General features: G+C 43.5%; 1 protein-coding gene across 14 annotated transcripts in view; it reads right to left on the reverse strand.

Annotated features, from left to right (window-relative positions):
- The window catches only part of msi2h (RNA-binding protein Musashi homolog 2), a 360,285-nt gene that overhangs the window by 169,997 nt on the left and 165,600 nt on the right, over positions 1 to 24,688 (reverse strand). For all 14 annotated transcript variants that reach the window (XM_014137427.3, XM_014137419.3, XM_014137431.3 and 11 more), the window contains 1 exon segment: positions 11,821 to 11,869. In XM_014137427.3, coding sequence (XP_013992902.1) covers positions 11,821 to 11,869 — 49 coding nt within the window.

Raw genomic sequence — 24,688 nt, forward strand, 5'->3', positions numbered from 1 at the left:
CTCACTGGGACCTCCTGTGGATGACAATTACACTGTACCCCCTTTTACTGGAAAGCTACAAATATACTTGTCCTTCTACAAGTTATGTTGTGGATTTGGTTCCATGATCGACATAAGTTCCTTCCACAGACCTTGTAGTGTACTGAGTGACGGAATCAAAGAGTTATCCTTAACTATCCTTAAAGCTAGAATCCTTAATTAAAACAATAACAAAGTTCACCCCACCTGTTTTGGTAAAACGCTGAGGGATAGGCCTAGACAAAGTTAACCATTCTCAGATTTATACACAGAGCTATGGATGCAAGGACTGAACATCCATGCTATCAAAATGATAGTTTTAACCATGGTTTGAGTCTACAAAATGTTTGTTTATATTTATGTTGTTTATAAACATTGGAGTAAAACAAGCTTATGATTTGGGTTCTGATGGGGTATGACAGTTGAGCTAAACTCATGAAGCATTTATAAGTTATATTCTTCAAAACTCAATGGGTATACAATTGAAGTCGGAAGTTTACATACACCTTAGCCAAATACATTTAAACTCAGTTTTTCACAATTCCTGACATTTAATCCTAGTAAAAATTCCCTGTCTTAGGTCAGTTAGGATCACCACTTTATTTTAAGAATGTGAAATGTCGGAATAATAGTAGAGAGAATGATTTATTTCAGCTTTTATTTCTTTCATCACATTCCCAGTGGGTCAGAAGTTTACATACACTCAATTAGTATTTGGTAGCATTGCCTTTAAATTGTTTAACTTGGGTCAAACATTTCGGATAGCCTTCCACAAGCTTCCCACAATAAGTTGGGTGAATTTTGGCCCATTCCTCCTGACAGAGCTGGTGTAACTGAGTCAGGTTTGTAGGCCTCCTTGCTCGCACACGCTTTTTCAGTTCTGCCCACACATTTTCTATGGGATTGAGGTCAGGGACCTAAGCAAGTGTTTAAATACTTCCCTAAACATATAGAATATTTTTATTGACAATATTGACTTTGTTGTCCTTAAGCCATTTTGCCACAACTTTGGAAATATGCTTTGTCCATTTGGAAGACCCATTTGCGACCAAGCTTTAACTTCCTGACTGATGTCTTGAGATGCTGCTTCAATATATCCACATACTTTCCTACCATGATGCCATCTATTTTGTGAAGTGCACCAGTCCCTCCGGCAGCAAAGCACCCCCACAACATGATGCTACCACCCCCATGCTTCACGGTTGGGATGGTGTTCTTCGGCTTGCAAGCATCCCCCTTTTTCCTCCAAACATAATGATGGTCATTATGGCCAAACAGTTCTATTTTTGTTTCATCAGACCAGAGGACATTTCTCCAAAAAGTACGATCTTTGTACCCATGTGCAGTTGCAAACCGTAGTCTGGCTTTTTTATGGCGGTTTTGGAGCAGTGGCTTCTTCCTTGCTGAGCGGCCTTTCAGGTTATGTCGATATAGGACTCATTTTACTGTGGATATATTTACTTTTGTACCTGTTTCCTCCAGCATCTTCACAAGGTCCTTTGCTGTCCACAGGTACACCTCCAATTGACTCAAATTATGTCAATTAGCCTATCAGCAGCTTCTAAAGCCATAACATAATTTTCTGGAATTTTCCAAGGTGTTTAAAGGCAAAGTCAACTTAGTGTATAGAAACTTCTGACCCACTGGAATTGTGATACAGTGAATTATAAGTGAAATAATGCACTTATAGATGTCCATGCACAAAGTAGATGTCTTAACCGACTTGCCAAACTATAGTTTGTGAACAAGAAATTTATGGAGTGGTTGAAAAACGAGTTTTAATGACTCCAACCTGTATGGAAACATCCGACTTCAACTGTATATAATTAATAAGTCCAAAAATTGATGTAGCAACAAAGAATTATAGCTTTAACGGAGGACTTCTATGGTCATCAGTAGAAACCTTGTGGAAGAGCATTAGCTCCTATAACATAACTTCAACTTTTACAGTCAAATTAAATCAAAGGGTTTGGTCGTTATCTGCAGCTGCCAGTCAGCTAAAAGTTGTCTTTCACAACACTATTTGTCTCACCTTCCTCACACTCTCTTTGGCAATGGCAATTTTGTTTGACAGTAAAATCACTGTTAAGGTCGTAGATCATGTTTCAGGCGAGTGGATGTGAGCAGGCAGGCACATGAAAGAATGATTTTAATTTAGAACAGGTCTAAAAGGGTTTTCCCTCTGCTCCTGTAGTATTGCTTGTGTATAAGTGGCAGGTACACTTATACACAGTAGGTTCCTAGTGTTGGTAGTTTACAGTTAGGCCATGCCTGGCTGGGTGCTTAGTGTTTCTGACTTGGGGTTAGCCCCAGGACCTACATGTGTGTAACCACAGAAAGCCTGCCGCACGCTCTCTCTCACCACCGCACGACATGCTTTGGTCTACAGCTTCAACGGTGCTGTGAACAATCAACACACTGTCAAGGCTTTAGTGTTCATATCCTATCACTATAGAACCATGTTGGCTACCTGTGTTCTGGCCATAACTACTGCAGTGTATAAGTGTGTACATGTGTGTGTTCCTTTCTCCTTGCTAAAAATGAACTGGCATTTTACTGTGAGTATAAAGAGTGTGAGGCTAGTGTTGGGAGGGAGGGAGGGAGGGAGGGGGAAGGAAAGCAGGAGCAGAGGGATGTGGAGGTGGGAGGAAGGTGATGGTGGGGAGGAAGGGGGTGAGATGCTGCAAGGGTGGCGGGAACAATGGCCCCCCTACGGTGTGAACCTAAATGCCAGGGAGATGCTGTGCCTTGGAGAATAAGAGACGGAGATGGCGAGAGAGAGAGAGAGAGAGAGAGAGAGAGAGAGAGAGAGAGAGAGAGAGAGATGAGGAAGAAAGTCGAGAGAGAAAGAGAGAGAGAGCAAGAGAGAGAGGATAAAGAGAGAGAGGAGAGAGAGGAGAGAGAAAGAGAGAGAGGAGAGAGAGCGAGAGGAGCAAGAGAGAGAGAAGAGAGAGGGAGAGAGCAAGAGGAGAGAGAAAGAGAGAGAGAGAGAAGAAAGAGAGAGAGAGGGAGGACAAGACTGGGAGAGAGCGAGAGAGGAGAGAGAAAGAGAGAGAGCGAGAGAGAAAGAGAGAGTAAAGAAAGAAAGAGAGGGAGAGAGAGCAAGAGAGAGAGAGAGTGAAGGACAGTAGAAGGGAGAGGGTAAAATATGTCTTTTAGCAGTCATTTCAGTAGCAGTCACCTCAGGGGTGGCATCTGAAGGACACTGCTAAATACTCCAAATGAGTGTGAAGAGCTGTGCAGAGACAGACTGGGAGAGGATTAGAGAGCAGTTTCTCTCCCCCCCCCCCCCCCCACACACACACACACACACACACACACACACACACACACACACACACACACACACACACACACACACACACACACACACACACACACACACACACACACACACACACACACACCTGTGTAAGGCACTCTAAAAGAGGAACAGGAGAGACAAAAGAACGCAGCAAATACTTTGACTGTCTCACTACCCAGCTAGCACATTTGGTTCCTTGGAAGTTGTGGGAATGTATGTTTTTGGTTTCACATTGGTTGTGGGAAGTTTCCTGACCGGTAAAACAGAAAGTAAAAAAAAAAATGCCTGTTATGGGAACGTATATTTTTAGGTTGCATGGCGGTTCTGAGAATGTTTTATTCTGGTTCCTTGAAAGTTTTCCTGGGAGGTTTTATTAACGCTCTGAGAATGGAAATGATAGGTTAAGTTTTGAAAAACTTAAAACTTTCACTGAATGTTTCAACAAAACTTTAGCATATTTTGGGTTCACTTTTTTCAAATTCATGAAAAGATAGGCATTAATCATGCAAACATATTTATTTTTTATTGTGATTGGCCATCAGTGAGATTCAGACAAGTGAGATTCTGTTCTCTATCCATGGAATTAGTCCACTGCGTGACCAGGATGGAGCTAGCATGTTTTTTTTATGCATACAAGCTGTTCATTTTAGTCTATTCAAACAGACCCTATTTCAAAAGAAACAAGCACTCATTAAGATCAGGTGTGGCAATAAGTGGGCGCGGCCAACACACCTGAACACACTTAACAAGATAAAGGATAGAGAGTTTTGTTGATGCTGAGAACAGAATGTATATGTTTTTAAATCGAATTCTTAGAATGTATTCTGAACGTTATCAAACGTTATTTTTCTTGTGTTTTTTATGGAAAGTTTTCTTAACGTTCTCAATTTCAGAACATGACTTTAAATAGAACCATGAGGAAACCTGTAGGAAAAGTTATGCTGAAGTACTGAAATTCCCACAGAAGAACGTTCTTTCTTAACATTCTCTGAACTATTTGAGAACATTCCCAATGTCAAACCAGTTAGAAAATGTTTCTAAAACATGAACAAATTTGAAATTAGAAAACCTTTAGGAACAATTCTGTTAAAGCAGGGGTGTCAAACTCATTCCATGGAGGGCTTATTGTCTGCTGGTTTTAGTTTTTTCCTTTCAATTAAGACCTAGACAACCAGGTGAGGGGAGTTCCTTACTAATCAGTGACCCTCATTCATCAATCAAGTACAAGGGAGGACAATAAAAAGCACAGACACTCTGCCCTCCATGGAATGAGTTTGACACGTGTTAAAGTAATGAAACACCAAGAAAATCATGTTTTTTTGTAAAGTTCCTTAAATGTGCTGAGAATGTTCCAAAGCCAAGCAACTATCCTGCACCATTCCCAGAAAGTTGTGTGAAGGTTGTATGCAAAATAACCATAAGACAACGATGCTCTCACCAAGCTCTAGGAAACATATGTTTCTCAGAACGTTATGTGATAGCTGGGATATGCCTTCACACATTGCCCTCAATATCACTGTACATCGCCTGTCAAGAGCCACCATGAAATATTGGATTCTCTCTACCCTCTCAGATAGTTATTTTCTCTATACTTACGATGATGTCAGTCTACCTGTCAAGTTACTGTGGTGAGAAACTGAAAATGTGACTAGTTTCAGGAAACTATGCGTATGTTGCGGGTCAGAGCCATTTGAACGTACATTTTTCGTTTTTGGCAGAAATGCCTTCTGGAACATGTGAACTTACATGTGCCTTAATAACAGACTTGTATGCCATCTGTAAATACGAATAAAATGGTTAAATTACGAGCCTAGTTGGTTTAGCCACAGAAGCGAGCCATGATTGGCTGAGATATTGAGTGGGCTGGCCATGCCGAGAGATGAGTTTGGATAGGTCTGCCACATAGCACGCTTCTGTCTATTTGAGCTGGTCAGTATGTGTAGGTAATCCTGTCTAACGCAGCTTTTTTTTTTAAATGTATCGCATAGTAGAACTGCATAAGTGTTGCTCTCTACTTTCTGGAGGACCGGGTTTTGAAATCAGTGGAATTAGAGCATGATAGCTAAGGAAAACACCTGTCTCTGGATTACATCTTCAAACTAAGGGCAACCATGGCATCCGTGACAGGGAGAAGCGTTCATCCATGATGTATATAGGTAAGATAGTCTAGCTAGCTACATTTTCAGATATTACACGTTTTAATTTTGACAGAAAGTAGTTTTCATTAAGTTAAAGTGTACTGTTAGCTAGCTAGCTAACGTTAGCTGGCTGGCTCGCTAGCTAACGTTACGTGTATGATCTTATTATTCGTACCTCAGAGCCATTTGCTTTGCTAGTTATAGCTTAATGTTAGCTAGCTAACATTGAACCTAGTTGGTTAGCTACCTGCAGATTCATGCAGGGTAGTAACATCATGAGTTGGGATGATGGTTCATTGTTTAGCTAGCTAGATACAGGTCTTAACAAAAGGCTCCACTATGCAAGTATCCATTTTAATTGAAAGTCATTGTGACAATGGTTGATAGACGTTGCTGGTAAATTTGCTCTGGCTATCCAGGCTGTATCACATTCGGCCGAGATTGGGAGTCCCATAGTGCGGCGCACAATTGTCCCAGCATCGTTCAGGTTTGGCCTGGGTAGGCTGTCATTGTAAAAAGGAATTTGTTCTTAACTGACTTACCTAGTTAAATAAAGGTTAAATAAAATAAAAAATCTACTCCGATTGCAGAGTACGGGTAAGATAGTCTAGCTAGCTACATTTTCAGATATTACACATTTCAAATTTTGACAGAAAGTTGTTTTCATTTCAAGTTAAAGTGTACTCTTAGCTAGCTAGCTAACGTTAGCTGGCTGGCTCGCTAGCTAACGTTACATGTATGATCTTATTATTGTATGATCTTATAGCTAGCTAACATTGAACCTGGTTGGTTCGGTACCTGCAGATTCATGCAGGGTAGTAACGTCATGAGTTGGGATTATGGTTCATTGTTTACGTATCTAGCTACATGTCTTAAGAAAAGACTCCACTATGCAAGTATCCATTTCAATAGAATGTTACTGCGACAACTGTTGATAGACTTAGCTGGTAAATTCTCTCTGGCTATCTACTCCGATTTCAGAGCACTCTCATCTGAGTGTGCCAAAGCACAGAATAACTGACAAATTTACGAACGCTCAACACGCGTTGAATATGGCCGGTGTAACTAAACGTTGGAAAAAAAGCATAAATTGTTGCCAGCAGCACAGTTGCAGTCACCAACGCTCTGGATAACATAAAAACAGCCTAACCAGCTCTGCTAGGGCGAGTAAAATGGTCAGTGAGCTGTTCTCCCATTTGTGTCTGGAAATAGCTAGCAAGCTAGCCAATGTTAGCCAGTTAGCTTGGGTGCTTGACTGCTGTTGTTAGGACAGAACGCTAGGATCAACCCTTAAAGAGATGGGTGGGGCTAAAGCTTAAGGGGGTGTGAACGATGCTGAATGGGTGTAGACAAAGAAGAGCTCTCCAGTACGTACCAAAATATTAAAAGGCCATTTTCTCAAAAATGAGGTTACAAGTTTATCAACTTTCAAAGCATAATTACTTTCCCATTGTTCCTCAAATGCAGTATATCATTTTGTAGCTCTGTGTCTCTGCTTTTATCCAATGTAAAAAACACAATTTCAAATTTTGCTACATAAGAGACAGAATCAAGGCAGTCGGTCACAAATGGTAGTAAGACAAAGGAAGTCTCTCACTATTGTTTTGTTCTGAATCAGAAAAATGGCCAGGCCGGGTGTTTATCCATCACTGTCTTCATTTGAAGGGCATTTGGCAGCTCAAAGGCAAACACGTAACACACTGACTGAGAGCAGCTCGGCTCCCATCCCTATCTCCTTCACAGACACACACAGACAGAGCAGAAGTGCAATGCAGTCAGAGAGAGAGAGAGAGAGAGGAGTGAAAAGCAGCAACTCGTCATCTCAAAGCAGACCTCACAATGGTTTCTGACACTAAACATCACAATTCACTCAAACCCATACAGCACTTTCACTAGTTTACATTCTGCTCACTGAGAGGCGCTTTACCAGACACATTGACAGCAGGCAACACACACACACGTTTACACACACACATGTTTATGCATGCACATTTAGTCATTTATTTAACCCTTATTTTACCAGGTAAGTTGACTGAGAACACATTCTCATTTACAACAACAACCTGGGTAAACGCACACTGGCATACATGCATGAAAACGCACACACACACAAATGTACGAAACACACACACAGACTAGCACAAAAAAATCTATACAACATTTACGCATCACATGAGTTGCTCGATCCTTAGTAAAGCTCTACATCTGCTTACGCGATTGGGCAACACTTCCACAGCGAGGTCTGGTCCAATGCTGAGGAGATAGTGTTAGTGAGAGAAGCTGGCTAGTGTGAGAGACAGAGGGGAAGTGTCTGGGCTCAGTGTTGTGTATATGAGGAGGACAGGAAATGCCTGTCAGCAGCTGCAGGACACACACTTCCCTCTAAGAGCAGAGGAGAGAAGAGGAGAGGAGGAGAGTAGGGAGGGATATTCTAACAAGTAGCAGCCTAGCAGGCTACCGTAACGGGTGGAGGGATAGCTAACTGACCTGGTTCAAATCAAATCAAATGTTATTTGTCACTACAGGTGTTGACTACTGTGAAATGCTTACTTACTAGCCCTTTCCCAACAATTCAGAGTTAAAAAGTAAGACAAACATTTTAATAAACACAAAATAACAATTACGAGACTATTTACAAGGAGTACCTGTACCGAGTCAATGTGCAGGGGTACGAAGTAGTTCAGGTAGTTGAGGTAATATGTACATGTAGGTAGGGGTAAAAGTGACTAGGCAATCAGGATAGATAATAAACAGAGTAACAGCAGCATAGAGTGTGAAAGAGTGTGAAAGTGTGTGTGTGAGCGTATGTAGTGTGTGTGAGCGTGTGTGTGTGTGTGTGTGTGTGTGTGTGTGTGTGTGTGTGTGTGTGTGTGTGTGTGTGTGTGTGTGTGTGTGTGTGTGTGTGTGTGTGTGTGTGTGTGTTGGAGTGTCAGTGTAGTATGTGTGTGTGGGTAGAGTCTAGTGAGTGTGCATAGAGCCGGTTCATCTCTTCAATCTAAGCGCACAGGAAAATGTGTGCCCTCAGGCCTGGAGGGAAACTAAAGTCATTCCACTACCCAAGAATAGCAAAGCACCCTTTCCTGGCTCAAACAGCTGACCAATCAGCCTGTTACCAACCCTTACACTATGCCTAAACCGGGTGTGCGCGTGCATCCGTGTGCGCAAATTGATTTTGTCCCCCCACACCAAACGCGATCACGACAAACTCTGAACCAATTATATTAATTTGGGGACAGGTCAAAAAGCATTAAACATTTATGGAAATGTATCTAGCTTGCAGTTGCTAGCTAATTTGTCCTATTTAGATAGCTAGCTTGCTGTTGCTAGGTCATTTGACCTGGGATATAAATGTTGAGTTGTCATTTTACCTGAAATGCAGAAGGTCCTCTACTCCGACAATTAATTCACACATAAAAAAGGTCAACCGAATCGTTTCTAGTCATCTCTCCTCCTTCCAGGCCTTTTCTTCTTTGGACTTTATATGGCGATTGGCAACTAACTTTCATAAGGTGTATTACCAAAACCGACCTCCATTCATCTTTCAATCACCCACGTGGGTATAACCAATGAGGAGATGGGCATATGCTTCTAAAAGCCAATGAGGAGATGGGAGGGGCAGGACTTGCAGCGCGTTCTGCGCCACAAATAGAAGCAACTTCTATTTTAGCTCCTTGCAATGCAGACGCTCGTTGGCGAGCGCGAGCAGTGTGGGTGCAATGATTGAATAAAATGTATGTGTCCATTTTTTTGTAACGCTCGCACTCGCGACGCGAGTGGTGTGGTAAGCATGTTAGTTAAGTTTTGGAAAAAATTGTTGGACCATATACAATGCTATTTAACAGTAAGCAAAATGTTCAGCATGCTTTTAGGGAGGGGCATTCAACATGTACGGCACTTACACAAATTAATGATGATTGGCTTAGAGAAATTGATAATAAAAAGAGTGTGGGAGCTGTTTTGTTAGACTTCAGTGCAGCTTTTCACATTATCGATCATAACGTATGTGTTATGGCTATATAACCTGCTATATTGTGGATCGAGAGATACCGTCTAACAGAACACAGAGGGTATTCTTTATTGGAAGCCTCTCCAACATAATACAGATAAAGTCAGACATTCCCCAGGGCAGCTGTCTAGGCCCCTTACTTTTTAAAATCTTTACTAATGACCTGTCCCTGGCTTTGAGTAAAGCCTATGTGTCTATGTACTGTATGCTGATGATTCAACACAATACACATCAGCTACCACAGCAAGTGAAATCACTGCAACACTTAACAAAGAGCTGCAGTTAGTTTCAGAATGGGTGATAAGAAATAAATTAGTCCTACATATTTCAAAAACTAAAATCATTCACTAAACCCTAAACCTCAACTAAATATTGTAATGAATAATGTGGAAATTGAGGAGACTAAACTGCTTGGAGTAACCCTGGATTGTAAACTGTCATGGTCAAAACATAATGATACAACCATAACTAAGATGGGGAGAGGTCTATAATAAACGTACACAGAGGGCTAACATTAATAATATGCATGTCAATCTCTCCTGGCTCTAAGTAGAGGAGAGATTGACTGCATCACTACTTGTATTTGTGAGAAGTATTGACATGTTGAATGCACCGAGCTGTCTGTTAAAACTACTAGCACACAGCTCGGACACCCATGCATACCCCACAAGACATGTCACCAGTCCCCAAATCTAGAACAGACTATGGGAGGCGCACAGCACTACATAGAGACATGACTACATGCAACTCTATTCCACGTCAAGTAACTTATGCAAGCAGTAGAATCAGATTTATAAAACAGAAAAAAATAGACCTTAGGGTACAGCAGGGACTATGAAGAGACACACACATACACACACACACACACATGATAACATACGCACTATACACACGTACACATGGATTTTATGTTGTAGATATGTGGTAGTAGAGTAGCGGCCTGAGAATACACACTTCATTTGTTATGAAATCTGTTGTGAATGTATTGAAATATTTTAAATATTGTATAATTTTGCTGGACCACATAAAGAGTTGCTGTTGCCTTAGCAGGAACTAATGGGGATCTATAATAAATACAAATACAAGAGAGTCAGTGCAAAAAAAAGGGGGTCAATGCAAATAGTCATGGTAGCCATTTGATTAACTGTTCAGCAGTCTGCTGGCTCGGGAGTAGAAGCTGTTCATGAGCCTTTTGGTCCGGTACCGCTGTCCGGAACCGCTTGCCGTACGGTAGCAGAGAGAACAGTCTTTGATTTAGGTGGCTGGAGTCTTTGACAATTTTTAGGGCTTCCTCTGACATACCTTGCTATAGAGGTCCTGGACGGCAGGGAGCTTGGCCCAAGTGATGTACTGGGCCGTATACACTACCCACTGTAGCACCTTACTAAGCACGCGCCCCCTCCATGGCTGCACTACTGTGGCCTTTATAGTTTCCATACTATCATCACATCAGCATTGCTACACATCACTGTGGACCACAGGAACAATAACAGAGGCACTATGTCTGTCTGTCTATCAGCTGTAGACTATATTAGATGTTTTAGTGTCTTTTAGCCTGCTGTTGGTTAGTGGTTAGTGGTCCTGGCTGGCGCTGTGGAGGTCAAAATCAAATCAGATCACATTTTATTTGTCACATGCGCCGAATAGAACAGGTGTAGTAGACCTTACCGTGAAATGCTTACTCACAAGCCCTTAACCAACAATGCAGTTCAAGAAATAGAGTTAATATAATATTAACTAAATAAACAAAAGCAACAAAAAAAATATAATCAATCAAAAAGTAACACAAGTAATGTACATAATCATAACGAGGCTATATACAGGGCACAGTGTCTGGTGGTGCTATTGTAATTCAGGGAAGGAAAGGGAGACAGTCTGTCTTTGGAAAGTCCTCTGCCTTAGAGAAGCCTCCCCCTAATCCCAGATAAAGAGCAGATAAGAGAGAGATAAAGACAGCACTGCTCCTGGGCCTTATCTCTGCTATTATCTCCCAGCGCAGCGACCGGTAGCACTAGAGCCAGGCAGCAGGTAGGCAGCACCCTCGGCTGGCTCCATAACCCCCTACAGACACCCAGAGAGGAAGAGCCCAATTTTGTTCCTACACAACACCCACCACCACCTATAACATCAGTCACACCTCATCCAGGTCGAAGGTTTTAAATACCACTATATTGATTTTTAAAGGATGTTTTCCAGTGCTTGGATAAGCACTGTAACAAGCTGGCACCATGTGAAATGAATCACCCTTGTGTTGTTTACAAGGGAAAGTGCCACAGAAATGTACTATTTTCTGTCACATGAATACACATAAAAGAAAAACACAGGGGAGGGTAATATATGGATGGTGGACTTACCTCTATGTCTGTTTGTAGTTTTATCAAACATGAGCATGGCGTCTTCTACCTGAAAGACCAAAGAGGAAAACAGACATTAGTCTAAAGGCAGAAAGGAGAGACATGGACAAGAAATACAACGGTGATGGCCTCTGTAGTGTGGAAAAGATGCAAAGATGCTGACAAGTAAAAGAGGGCAAATAGTGTGTATCCTTCAATGGGGGACAATGGACAGTCTTCCTTATGGAACCATAGACAGTTAGAGCCAACCAGGCAGAGACACCTCACTGCACCAACCAACCCCAGCCTCCTCTGCTCTGCCACCAGGCAGCAACATGATCCATAATGATATTAACTCTCATCATGCTGGTCAATAAAGCCTCACAGAGAGACACAGACGGCAAATGTTTATTCTCACACATCTCACGACAGATTGTAAAACAGAAATCTGTTCCCTATAATTCAGAAGAAGTGCTTAAAAACAGATTTAGGCCCACTCATTTTCATTGTGGTTTCTCGTTGAGAGAACAATAAAAAAGCGAGATGGGGAAAAAAATTGGAGGAGAAAAAAAACTGCACCAGACAAAACCACAGAGGGGGAGATAAGGTATCTCAATGTCACTGTGCACCACACATTCCCTGGTTACGGTCGCTAGGTAACGAGTGGTGTGGAGAGGAGCAGGCTGGGTCCTGGGGAGGCAGTGCGGTATGGTCCGGTGGGTGGTGAGTTCAGGGCTGGCTGGTAGAGGAGGACCATGGGGAGTGAGGGAGGTGATGTGAAGAGACAGGAACAGGTGGATCTGATAGAACTGTCTGACTGGATAAAGAGGAGCTCTGCCAGGCCATGCCACACTGCTGCAGCCACACTACTGCAACGCTGCCACCCTGCCACAGGATGTAGGCACCAGTCTACTCTAGAGCTCTACCACACACCTGCCAGTGTTGCTGTACTATAACCACCTCCGAATGGACATGGACCTAAACCACCTGCTTATACGGCCGGGGGGGAAAAAAAGACAACTGGATGATATATGTCCTCTAGGATTTCCTCTTTTCACACCTATAGTCATCCAATTCCCTAGAACACATTTCTGATGAAGAATACAGCTTACTGTACAGTGGTAAATAGTAGTATGTTTCCCTGAGGCTGACATATAATGTCTAGTACAAATGGCCAGTGGCAACACTAACACATCTTTGTAAATAATTTGGCCTATAGGCCATCAATGCTGTGTATTATAGGCCTCCCACATTCAGTGATGTTAAGATATCCGTGTGTCTGTCTGTCTGTTATTATGACACCTCAGTGGGAGGACAGGTTTGTCAGGCAGCCTATTCAACGCAGGACACAAGTTCAGCGGTGATGGAGTGTTTCACAGTGCGTGCACATCATGAGAGGGTCACACTCCAGCGGCCCGACCGACGCTCGTTGCATTCTCTCTCTCTCCTCTCCCCAAGTCTATAGAAGCATCTCCTCTGCTTCAGGGCTTTTCAATGCAGCCATTCAGGCAGAGCACAACTCTGTGGCTCCATCTGATAGAAGGTTAAGGACCTCTTCACTGCTCACACAAAACCCCTCCACACAGAGGTGAAGCCCAGTCTCACTCTAGGGAAGGAGAAATCTCTCTCTTTCTCTCTCTCTACCATCCTCCTCCCTTCTCTCACTCTTTCCTTTCTCCTGGCTGGGTGCAAAGAAAGGTTCAGAGGATAATGGCTGTCTTATCACTATGTAAAAGGGGAGTGGGGACTCCAGCGGAGTGGCTGGCCTTTTGTGACAATGAAGAAAAGAGCCCCAGTCTATTTCTTCAGTGTGTGGTACGTTAGCTATAGACTGGAGCACTGCAGTCCTCTGGCTTTGTGTCCACCAAGAAAGAGCACCACGCTCTTTCTTGGGGCCAAGAAGCAAAATCTGGGACCAAGGAGCAAAATCAGTTCACCGTTAATAAATAAAGCTCATGACAAAATGCGTTCATTGAGTTACCGCTACACAAACACACTTTACAGGAGAGTTACCGCTACACAAACACACTTTACAGGAGAGCGTACACACATGGCTGTTGCGCTAACGACTACATGGCAGCCAGTTAGAATGAGGCAGTGCAGGCCAGGTGAAACACGTACAGCCAGTGACACCGTCACTTCCCACCAAGCAGAACATAAACCGTTACCAGCTTGTATCTAAGTTGGATATCGAGCTTGTGCTAGCTAGGGTGATTTACTAAATACCTGCAGAGGTTGAACCTGAGGACAAGGCGGGTTGAGAGTGTATGAGAATGCAGATTGACTCAGGTGGAGGAGATTTGCAGTCAAAGCAGGAAAAACACAAAGGGAAGGTAATCAAACCCTTGTTTAGATCCCAGGACCCCTGGGGGAAGGCTAATCCTGTTTCTGTCAGATAATATGATGCTAAACGTCCACTCCTGGACAACCTTTCCACCCGGGCCAATAAATCAACCAAATCCATACATAAGACAAACATGACAGAAACGCCCAGTCGGTCAGGAATTCAAATGGGCTGCTGTTTGAATTATTTATCAGAGAACAGAAGCATCAATAAGGAAAGAGACATGTAGCGTTTTTGGGCTGAAAAAGCGGCAGCGATAGGGGGAGATTTAAGAGCTAAGGAAATGCACTATGACAGCAGTTTAGATCAGCAGCAATCCCCCTATTATTTCCATTCAGCACACAACAGCGAGGCATCAGAGGTTTCCCTGGGATCTGGGACTAACACCACCATAGTTCACATCCACTGGGACTGGAACACACTGAAGTCTCTGTTGCAACACAATAGGGAAATTATTTTTATGTGACTATTTTGAATCCCTTCTGGTCTACGTCAATGCCCAGTCAGGCCAGAGAAAAGAGAGGGAAAGGCAAAGCCTGGAGGGAATCATGAGATTGCTGTGTTTTATTAGTCATGAGGGGCAGGCAGAGTGCAGACTACTGATGCTCTGGGTCACACAAGGGTCACGGAGGGAAGATAACTGAACACGCTGTCAATGACGTTGACGGACTATGGGTCTTCTTTCTAATTACATTATTTTACATTGCTCTAAATTAACAAAGCGGCGATAGCTGCTTCACTGACAATGGACAAACTAATGACAATCCTCTCAATTATTTATTTTACAGAGAAAATATATATCATTGTCTTTCAGCTTTTGTGCAACATGTACACTCCAGTGGTTTTAGTAATAGGGCTATAACAAGGAGCAGCAGGCCAAACTTAACTTCCAGGAAACCGTTGTAATTAAACAGCAGTGAGGGAGGTGACAGAGCCACACAACATGTCTGACACACCCCCCTCCCCTTTAGTACAGGGACACCATGAAGACAGCAGGGTTGTCTCATAGCAACCAGGCATTTGGTCGTGTCAACGGGAACAGGAGAGCAGACCAACATAACTTTACTCCACTCAGGCAGCAAAGCCGCCCACTGTGTCCCTGAACAGAGCAGAGCAGACACTAGAGTAGGAGTGGTCATGGTGCGTCCAACCCACACAGAACTACTGGTATGCAAGGCTACACCAGGGACCTGAACCAGTGCTGCTAGAAACTTCCTGACCCCCTCAGGCTGGGAGGCAGCCCTTCAAACGAGGCTTCAGACACTAATGTTCCATACTTGCTCTGCTCCCATCTTGACTTACTGTCTACTAGTCTGTGTTGGTGGGTGGAAACTCTCACGTACTAGAAAGCATCACTTCATGGGATCAATTCTCCTCGGTGAAAAGAGTGATGGTAAATGACCTGCAGCTTAGCTGACCCTCACCGTAGTCCATTGTCCCACACCTCGACCCCTTTCACCTCACTGTAGTCTAATGTCCCTCATCTCGACTCCTGTCACATCCCTGTAGTCTATTGTCCCTCATCTCGACACCTTTCACCCCACTGTAGTCTATTGTCCCTCATCTCAATCCCTTTCACCTCACTGTAGTCTATTGTCCCTCATCTCAATCCCTTTCACCTCACTGTAGTCTATTGTCCCTCATCTCAACCCCTTTCACCTCACTGTAGTCAATTGTCCCTCATCTCGACTCCTTTCACCTCACTGCAGTCTATTGTCCCTCATCTCAACTCCTTTCACCTCACTGTAGTCTATTGTCCCTCATCTCGACTCCTTTCACCTCACTGTAGTCTATTGTCCCTCATCTCAACCCATTTCACCTCACTGTAGTCTATTGTCCCTCATCTCGACTCCTTTCACCTCACTGCAGTCTATTGTCCCTCATCTCGACTCCTTTCACCTCACTGTAGTCTATTGTCCCTCATCTCGACTCCTTTCACCTCACTGTAGTCTATTGTCCCTCATCTCAACCCCTTTCACCTCACTGTAGTCTATTGTCCTTCATCTCAACCCATTTCACCTCACTGTAGTCTATTGTCCCTCATCTCGACTCCTTTCACCTCACTGCAGTCTATTGTCCCACACCTCAACCCCTTTCACCTCACTGCAGTCTATTGTCCCACACCTCAACCCCTTTCCACCTCACTGCAGTCTATTGTCCCTCATCTCGACCCCTTTCACCTCACTGCAGTCCATTGACCCACACCTCAACCCCTTTCACCTCACTGTAGTCTATTGTCCCTCATCTCGACTCCTTTCACCTCACTGTAGTCTATTGTCCCTCATCTCAACTCCTTTCACCTCACTGCAGTCTATTGTCCCTCATCTCAACTCCTTTCACCTCACTGCAGTCTATTGTCCCTCATCTCGACTCCTTTCACCTCACTGTAGTCTATTGTCCCTCATCTCGACTCCTTTCACCTCACTGCAGTCCATTGACCCACACCTCAACCCCTTTCACCTCACTGCAGTCCATTTACCCTCATCTCAACCCCTTTCACCTCACTGTAGTCCATTGTCCCTCATCTCAACCCCTTTCACCTCACTGTAGTCTATTGTCCCTCATCTCAACTCCTTTCACCTCACTGCAGTCTATTGTCCCTCATCTCAACCCCTTTCACCTCACTGTAGTCCATTGACCCACACCTCAACCCCATTCACACTTACCTGGTCATGATGACACACATCGGTGTATCTGTCATATATCTATATTTCATTTTATGTTTTACTTCACCTTTATTTAACGAGTTAGTCCAGTTGAGAACAAGTTCTCATTTACAACTGTGACCTGGCCAAGATAAAGCAAAGCAGTGCGACAAAAACAACAACACAGAGTTACACATAAACAAACGTAGTCAATAACACAATAGAAAATAAAAATAGAAAAATCTATGTACAAATGTAGAAGAGTAGGGAGGTAGGCAATAAATAGGCCATAGAGGCAAATATAATTACATTTTACCATTAATACTGGAGTGCTAGATGTGCAGATGATGTTGTGCAAGTAGAGATACTGGGGTGCAAAAGAGCAAGAGGGTAAGTAATAATATGGGGATGAGGTAGTCGGGTGTGGTATTTACAGATTGGCTGTGTACAGGTACAGTGATCGGTAAGCTGACGCTTAAAGTTAGAGAGGGAGATATAAGACTCCAGCTTCAGTGATTTTTGCAATTCGTTCCAGTCATTGGTAGCAGAGAACTGGAAGGAAAGGCGGCCAAAGTAAGTGTTGGCTTTGGGGATGACCAGTGCAATATACCTGCTGGAGCGCGTGCTACGGTGACCAGTGAGCTGAGATAAGGTGGGGCTTTACCGAGCAAAGACTTATAGATGATCTGGAGCCAGTGGGTTTGGCGACGGATATGTAGTCAGGGCCAGCCAACGAGAGCATACAAGTCGCAGTGGTGGGTAGTATATGGGGCTTTGGTGACAAAACGGATGGCATGTGATAGACTGCATCCAATTTCTTGAGTAGAGGGTTGGAGGCTATTTTGTAAATGACATCGCCGAAGTCGAGGATCGGAAGGATAGTCAGTTTTCCGAGGGTATGTTTGGCAGCATGACTGAAGGAGGCTTTGTTGCGAAATAGGAAGCCGATTCTAGATTTCATTTTGGATTGGAGATGCTTAATGTGAGTCTAGAAGGAGAGTTTACAGTCCAACCAGACACATAGGTATTTGTAGTTGTCCACATATATAAGTCAGAACCGTCCAGAGTAGTGATGCTAGACAGGCAGGCAGGTGCTGGCAGCGATCGGTTGAAGAGCATGCATTTAGTTTTACTTGCATTTAAGAGCAGTTGGAGGCCATGGAAGGAGAGTTGTATGGCATTGAAGCTCATTTGGAGGTTTGTTAACACAGTGTCCAAAGAAGGGACAGAAGTATACAGAACGGTGTCGTCTGTGTAGAGGTGGATCAGAGAATCACCAGCAGCAAGAGCGAAATCATTGATGTATACAGACAAAAGAGTCGGCCCAAGAATTGAACCCTGTGGAACCCCCATAGAGACTGCCAGAGGTCCGGATAACAGACCCACTGATTTGACCCACTGAACTCTGTCTGAGAAGTAGTTGGCGAACCAGGCGAGGCAGTCATTTGAGAAGCCAAGGCTGTTGAGTCTGCCGATAAGAATGCAGTGATTGACAGAGTCGAAAGCCTTGGCCAGGTCAATGAAGACGGTTGCACAGTACTGTCTTTTATCGATGGTGGTTATGATATCGTTTAGGACCTTGAGCGTGGCTGAGGTGCACCCATGACCAGCTTGGAAACCAGATAGCATAGTGGAGAAGGTACGGTGGGATTTGAAATGGTCGGTGATCTGTTTGTTAACTTGACTTTCGAAGATTTTAGAAATGCAGGGCAGGATGGATATAGGTCTATAACAGTTTGGGTCTAGAGTGTCTCCCCCTTTGAAGAGGGGGATGACAGCGGCAGCTTTCCAATCTTTGGGGATCTCAGACGATACGAAAGAGAGGTTGAATAGGCTAGTAATAGGGGTTGCAACAATTTCGGCGGATAATTTTAGAAAGAGAGGGTCCAGATTGTATAGCCCAGCTGATTTGTAGGGATCCAGAATTTGCAGCTCTTTCAGAACATCAGCTGTCTGGATTTGGGTGAAGGAGAAGCGGGTGATGACAGTGTTTCCTAGCCTCAGTGCAGTGGGCAGATGGGAGGAGGTCCTCTTATTCTCCATGGACTTTACAGTGTCCCAAAGCTTTTTGGAATTAGTGCTACAGGAAGCACATTTCTGTTTGAAAAAGCTAGCCTTAGCTTTGCTAACTGACTGAGTATATTGGTTCCTGACTTCCCTGAAAGTTGCATATTGCCGGGGCTATTGGATGCTAATGCAGAACGCCACAGGATGTTTTTGTGTTGGTCAAGGGCAGTCAAGTCTGGAGTGAACCAAGGGCTATATCTGTTCTTAGTTCTACATTTTCTGAATGGGGCATGCTTATTTAAAAAGGAGAGGAAAGCACTTTTAAAGAGCAACCAGGCATCCTCTACTGACGGGATGAGGTCAATATCCATTCCAAGGTCAATTAGAAAGGCCTGCTCGCTGAAGTGTTTTAGGGAGCTTTTGACAGTGATGAGGGGTGGTTGTTTGACCGCGGACCCATTACGCACGCAGGCAATGAGGCAGTGATCGCTGAGGTCCTGGTTGAAGACAGCAGAGGTGTATTTAGAGGGCAAGTTGGCCAGGAAGATATCTAAGAGGGTGCCCATGGTTACGGATTTAGGGTTGTACCTGGTAGGTTCCTTGATAATTTGTGTGAGATTGAGGGCATCTAGTAGGACAGCCGGGGTGTTAAGCATGTCCCAGTTTAGGTCACCTAACAGTACGAATTCTGAAGATAGATGGGGGGCGATCAATTCACATATGGTGTCCAGGGCAAAGCTGGGGGCTGAAGGGGGTCTATAATAAGCAGCAACGGTTAGAGACTTGTTTCTGAAAAGGTGCATTTTTAAAAGTAGAAACTCAAATTGTTTGGGCACAGACATGGATAGTATGACAAAACTCTGCAGGCTATCTCTGCAGTAGATTGCAACTCCGCCCCCTTTGGCAGTTCTATCTTGTCGGAAAATGTTATAGTTGGGGATGGAAAATTCAGGATATTTGGTGGCCTTCCTAAGCCAGGATTCAGACACGGCTAGGACATCCGAGTTGGCGGAGTGTGCTAAAGCAGTGAATAAAACAAACTTAGGGAGGAGGCTTCTAATGTTAACATGCATGAAACCAAGGCTTTTACGGTTACAGAAGTCAACAAATGAGAGCGCCTGGGGAATGGGAGTGATGCTGGGGACTGCAGGGCCTGGGTTAACCTCTACATCACCAGAGGAACAGAAGGATGAGAGTACGGCTAAAGGAAAAAAGAACTGGTTGTCTAGTGCGTTCGGAACAGAGAGTAAAAGGAGCAGATTTCTGGGCGCGGAAGAATAAGGCATAATGTACAGACAAGAGTATGGTAGGATGTGTGTACAGTGGAAGTAAGCCTAGGAATTGAGTGACGATGAGAGAGGTTTTGTCTCTAGAGGTACCATTTAAGCCAGGTGAGGTCACTGCATGTGTGGGGGGTGGAACACAAGATCTAGCAAAGGCATATTGAGCAGGACTGGAGGCTCTACAGTGAAATAAGACAAAAATCACTAACCAAAACAGCAGTAGACAAGACATATTGACATTAGCCACTGCTAATGTCTACTACTGCTGTTTTGGTTAGTGATTTTTGTCTTATTTCACTGTAGAGCCTCCAGTCCTGCTCAATATGCCTTTGCTAGATCTTGTGTTCCACCCCCCACACATGCAGTGATCATAGGGTCCAATGAGTGATCATAGGGTCCAATGAGTTGCTAGGCGAGCTGGAGGCATTCAGACAGCTAGCAGGCCAGGGCTAGCAGGCTAGTAGATGGGCCTCAGGGGAACGTCGCAACGGATGAGCCTGTTGAAACCCCCTCGGACGGTTACGTCGGCAGACCAGTCATAATGGATCGGCGGGGCTCCATGTCAGCAGCAAAGGGTCCAGGCCAATTAGCAAAAGAGGTATTGAAGCCCAGGAATTGTCTGATGGATCTCTTCGGTTAGCCGGGAGATGGGCCTAGCTCGAAGCTAGCTCTAGGCTAACTGGTGTTTGCTTCGGGACAGAGACGTTAGCCAGAAGTAGCCACTTGGATAGCAGCTGCGATGATCTGGAGTAAAGGTTCAGAGCTTGCGGTAGGAATCCGGAGATGTGGTAGAGAAAAAGCAGTCCGATATGCTCTGGGTTGATATCGCGCTGTGCAGACTGGCAGGAATTGACCGGCCTGAGGCTGGCAGATGTCCAAGTTAACGATGATGACCGCTAGCAGTGGCTAACTGACTCCTAGCTAGTAGCTAGTTAACTGGCTAGCTGCTGAAGGGGGCTTCCGGTTCTAAAGTATAAAAAATAGCAGATCCATACCACATTGGATGAGGCGGGTTGCAGGAGAGTATGTTCAGTCCGTAGATGGAAAAAAAATATATACGAAATATATATGAAGAAAAATGATATATACACGGGACGGGACAAGACAAACAAAACAGACTTCCGACTGCTACGACATCTTGGAAAAAGCATGATATAAGCATGATATTCCTTTATAATGCTAAAACTGAGTGTTGTGAGCAAGCCAAACGTGGATCAGGTGCATATAAAGCTGTGCTTTCATCAAAGGGACAATGAATTGCCTAATGAGTGATAGTGGACTGGAGAGGGCTAAGTAATGAGCTGTATTACTTAGACAAAGGATAGATAAGACAGCCTAAAATATTCAGTCAACCTTAATTATTCAACCAGAATCATACAGTATATAATTATACAATATAGGCTATATGTCAACACTAAGGCTATGTCTGTAACTTTTTTTCATGTTGACATTAACAAAATGGCTCGAGAAAAACACTTGAGGAAGAAAATTCCTCAAATCTGTCTGAATTAAATATTCATGAGGTCCCCCACTCAGTATCCAAAGAGGTCGCTATGGTGAAGCGAACTGATGCATATTCTAACAGGGACCTTTGTGTGTCATATAACGCCACCGAACGCCACGGCGATGGACTCAACAGATCCTCCTGCAGCACCGAGCAAAGCCATCAGCACGACAAATATGCACAATTAGAGAGGGAGTCACAGAAGGGTGAGTATGACCAATGGACTGACACAGAGAACAGTAAGGCAGGCTGAATTACTACTATGATGGAGAATTGTCTTCACTGTCCTCCTCAAGCCTAGCCCTGTCTCATTCAGACTTGTGTGATGGTGGCTGGCCTTGGGTTGGGAGAGGAGTAGTCCTTACAGTTAGCTAAGAATGACAGGAATAGTCCATACAGTTAGCTAAGAATGACAGGAATAGTCCATACAGTTAGCTAAGAATGACAGGAATAGTCCATACAGTTAGCTAAGAATGACAGGAATAGTCCATACAGTTAGCTAAGTATGAGAGGAATAGTCCTTACAGTTAGCTAAGAATGACAGGAATAGTTCATACAGTTAGCTAAGAATGACAGGAATAGTCCATACAGTTAGCTAAGAATGAGAGGAATAGTCCATACAGTTAGCTAAGAATGAGAGGAATAGTCCATACAGTTAGCTAAGTATGAGAGGAATAGTCCATACAGTTAGCTAAGTATGAGAGGAATAGTCCATACAGTTAGCTAAGAATGAGAGGAATAGTCCATACAGTTAGCTAAGAATGACAGGAATAGTCCATACAGTTAGCTAAGTATGAGAGGAATAGTCCATACAGTTAGCTAAGAATGAGAGGAATAGTCCATACAGTTAGCTAAGTATGAGAGGAATAGTCCATACAGTTAGCTAAGAATGACAGGAATAGTCCATACAGTTAGCTAAGAATGAGAGGAATAGTCCATACAGTTAGCTAAGAATGAGAGGAATAGTCCATACAGTTAGCTAAGAATGACAGGAATAGTCCATACAGTTAGCTAAGAATGACAGGAATAGTCCATACAGTTAGCTAAGTATGAGAGGAATAGTCCATACAGTTAGCTAAGAATGAGAGGAATAGTCCATACAGTTAGCTAAGAATGACAGGAATAGTCCATACAGTTAGCTAAGAATGACAGGAATAGTCCATACAGTTAGCTAAGTATGAGAGGAATAGTCCATACAGTTAGCTAAGTATGAGAGGAATAGTCCATACAGTTAGCTAAGAATGAGAGGAATAGTCCATACAGTTAGCTAAGAATGACAGGAATAGTCCATACAGTTAGCTAAGTATGAGAGGAATAGTCCATACAGTTAGCTAAGAATGAGAGGAATAGTCCATACAGTTAGCTAAGTATGAGAGGAATAGTCCATACAGTTAGCTAAGAATGACAGGAATAGTCCATACAGTTAGCTAAGAATGAGAGGAATAGTCCATACAGTTAGCTAAGAATGAGAGGAATAGTCCATACAGTTAGCTAAGAATGACAGGAATAGTCCATACAGTTAGCTAAGAATGACAGGAATAGTCCATACAGTTAGCTAAGTATGAGAGGAATAGTCCATACAGTTAGCTAAGAATGAGAGGAATAGTCCATACAGTTAGCTAAGAATGACAGGAATAGTCCATACAGTTAGCTAAGAATGACAGGAATAGTCCATACAGTTAGCTAAGTATGAGAGGAATAGTCCATACAGTTAGCTAAGTATGAGAGGAATAGTCCATACAGTTAGCTAAGAATGCAAGGAGGGAGAACTAGACTAGGCCCCGTCCATCAATCCCTCTCTCTGTTCCTGTGCCAGGCTGCAGGGAACTGCCCATTACAGAGTCATTTTATTAATAGGGCTTCAGCGCGACAGCCAGCCCGTTCCCCCTCCACCACACTCGAGCAGAGAGCCTCCTATTCTCTCTTCTCCTCTTTCTGTCAGAAATGTGAGTATGCCTGCGAGCCACCTCCAAGTAACAGCCGATCGAGCCCTGGCCCTCTCGTGTGAGGAAGAACCAGAAAGGTTGGGAAATATTGTGCTTTCCAGCTCAAATAGTAATTGGAAAGGTGAGAAATCCCTATGGCCTGGAGGTAACAGTTTAACATGGAGGACTTACTTAAAGTTATGCTTTTTTCCCCCTGCAAAGGCAAGGCAATCAGCTTTCTCTTTTAGCAGACACATGAATTTCACGGCAGTCTCAAAACGGCCCCATCCTCTTCCGTCTTCCTCTCCCTCTCTCTCGTATGCATGCTTGTGTATATGGCAATTATATTAATCAGTAGAAAAGGCGGTTCGTAAATGTGATAATTGGTATGTAAATAAAATCCTCCTGACACTGGCAGGCCCACAATCATGTTAATTTAAAATAAATATAAATATGCCAGTTTTCATTTAGACCGAGAGCAACAGCAGGCAACAACATGTTCAGGAGATGACAACCAAGGTTGCTGTGTTCCTCTCTCTCTCTTTCCCTCTCTCCTTTATTAAATGAGGATTGCACTGTCTGTGTGATATCCTTCAGCAGCCCTCCTCTGGTTTTGAAAGGCTGGTTTAACTAGATTTCCATTTCTTCAAGCTGATTGATGGCTAACCAAAGAGGCAGAGTGTAAGAAACCAAGTCAGAGAGAAGCAATGTCACTTTCTACTGTATGTAATGAAAAAAGTAATTGTATCTTTTTTCCCAAGCTGTGAAACTAGGTGACGTCGATGAAGCAGGGAGCTCCACTTCAATTCCCTCTATGTTACCAGTGAGAATGCTCCTCAGGAATGCAATAGCCTCTGTGCTATGCCGCTGTCTCTGTGTGAACTAACAGTATGATATCCCTATTAACGTTGCGGTGCACACATTCTCTGAATAAACAACTGGAAAATAAAATGTGATAACACGATTTCTCTTTTCATGAATTAATCATGTTCAAGATAGCGTGCTCTGATCTACACGGATCCAATGAACGAAAGCTTGGTCCTCCCAGTTGAGCTGGACATTCTATACTGTGTTATGTGTAGGTGTATGATACGGATAAAATACTTTAAAGGTTGAATAGTATTCAATTGAATTACAGCTGCCAACATCCCCCAATATCCCTGCCACCTGCAGTGTTTTAC

The sequence above is a fragment of the Salmo salar genome, chromosome 13, assembly GCF_965601325.2.
Source record: "Salmo salar chromosome 13, fSalSal1, whole genome shotgun sequence".
Lineage (NCBI taxonomy): Eukaryota > Metazoa > Chordata > Actinopteri > Salmoniformes > Salmonidae > Salmo > Salmo salar.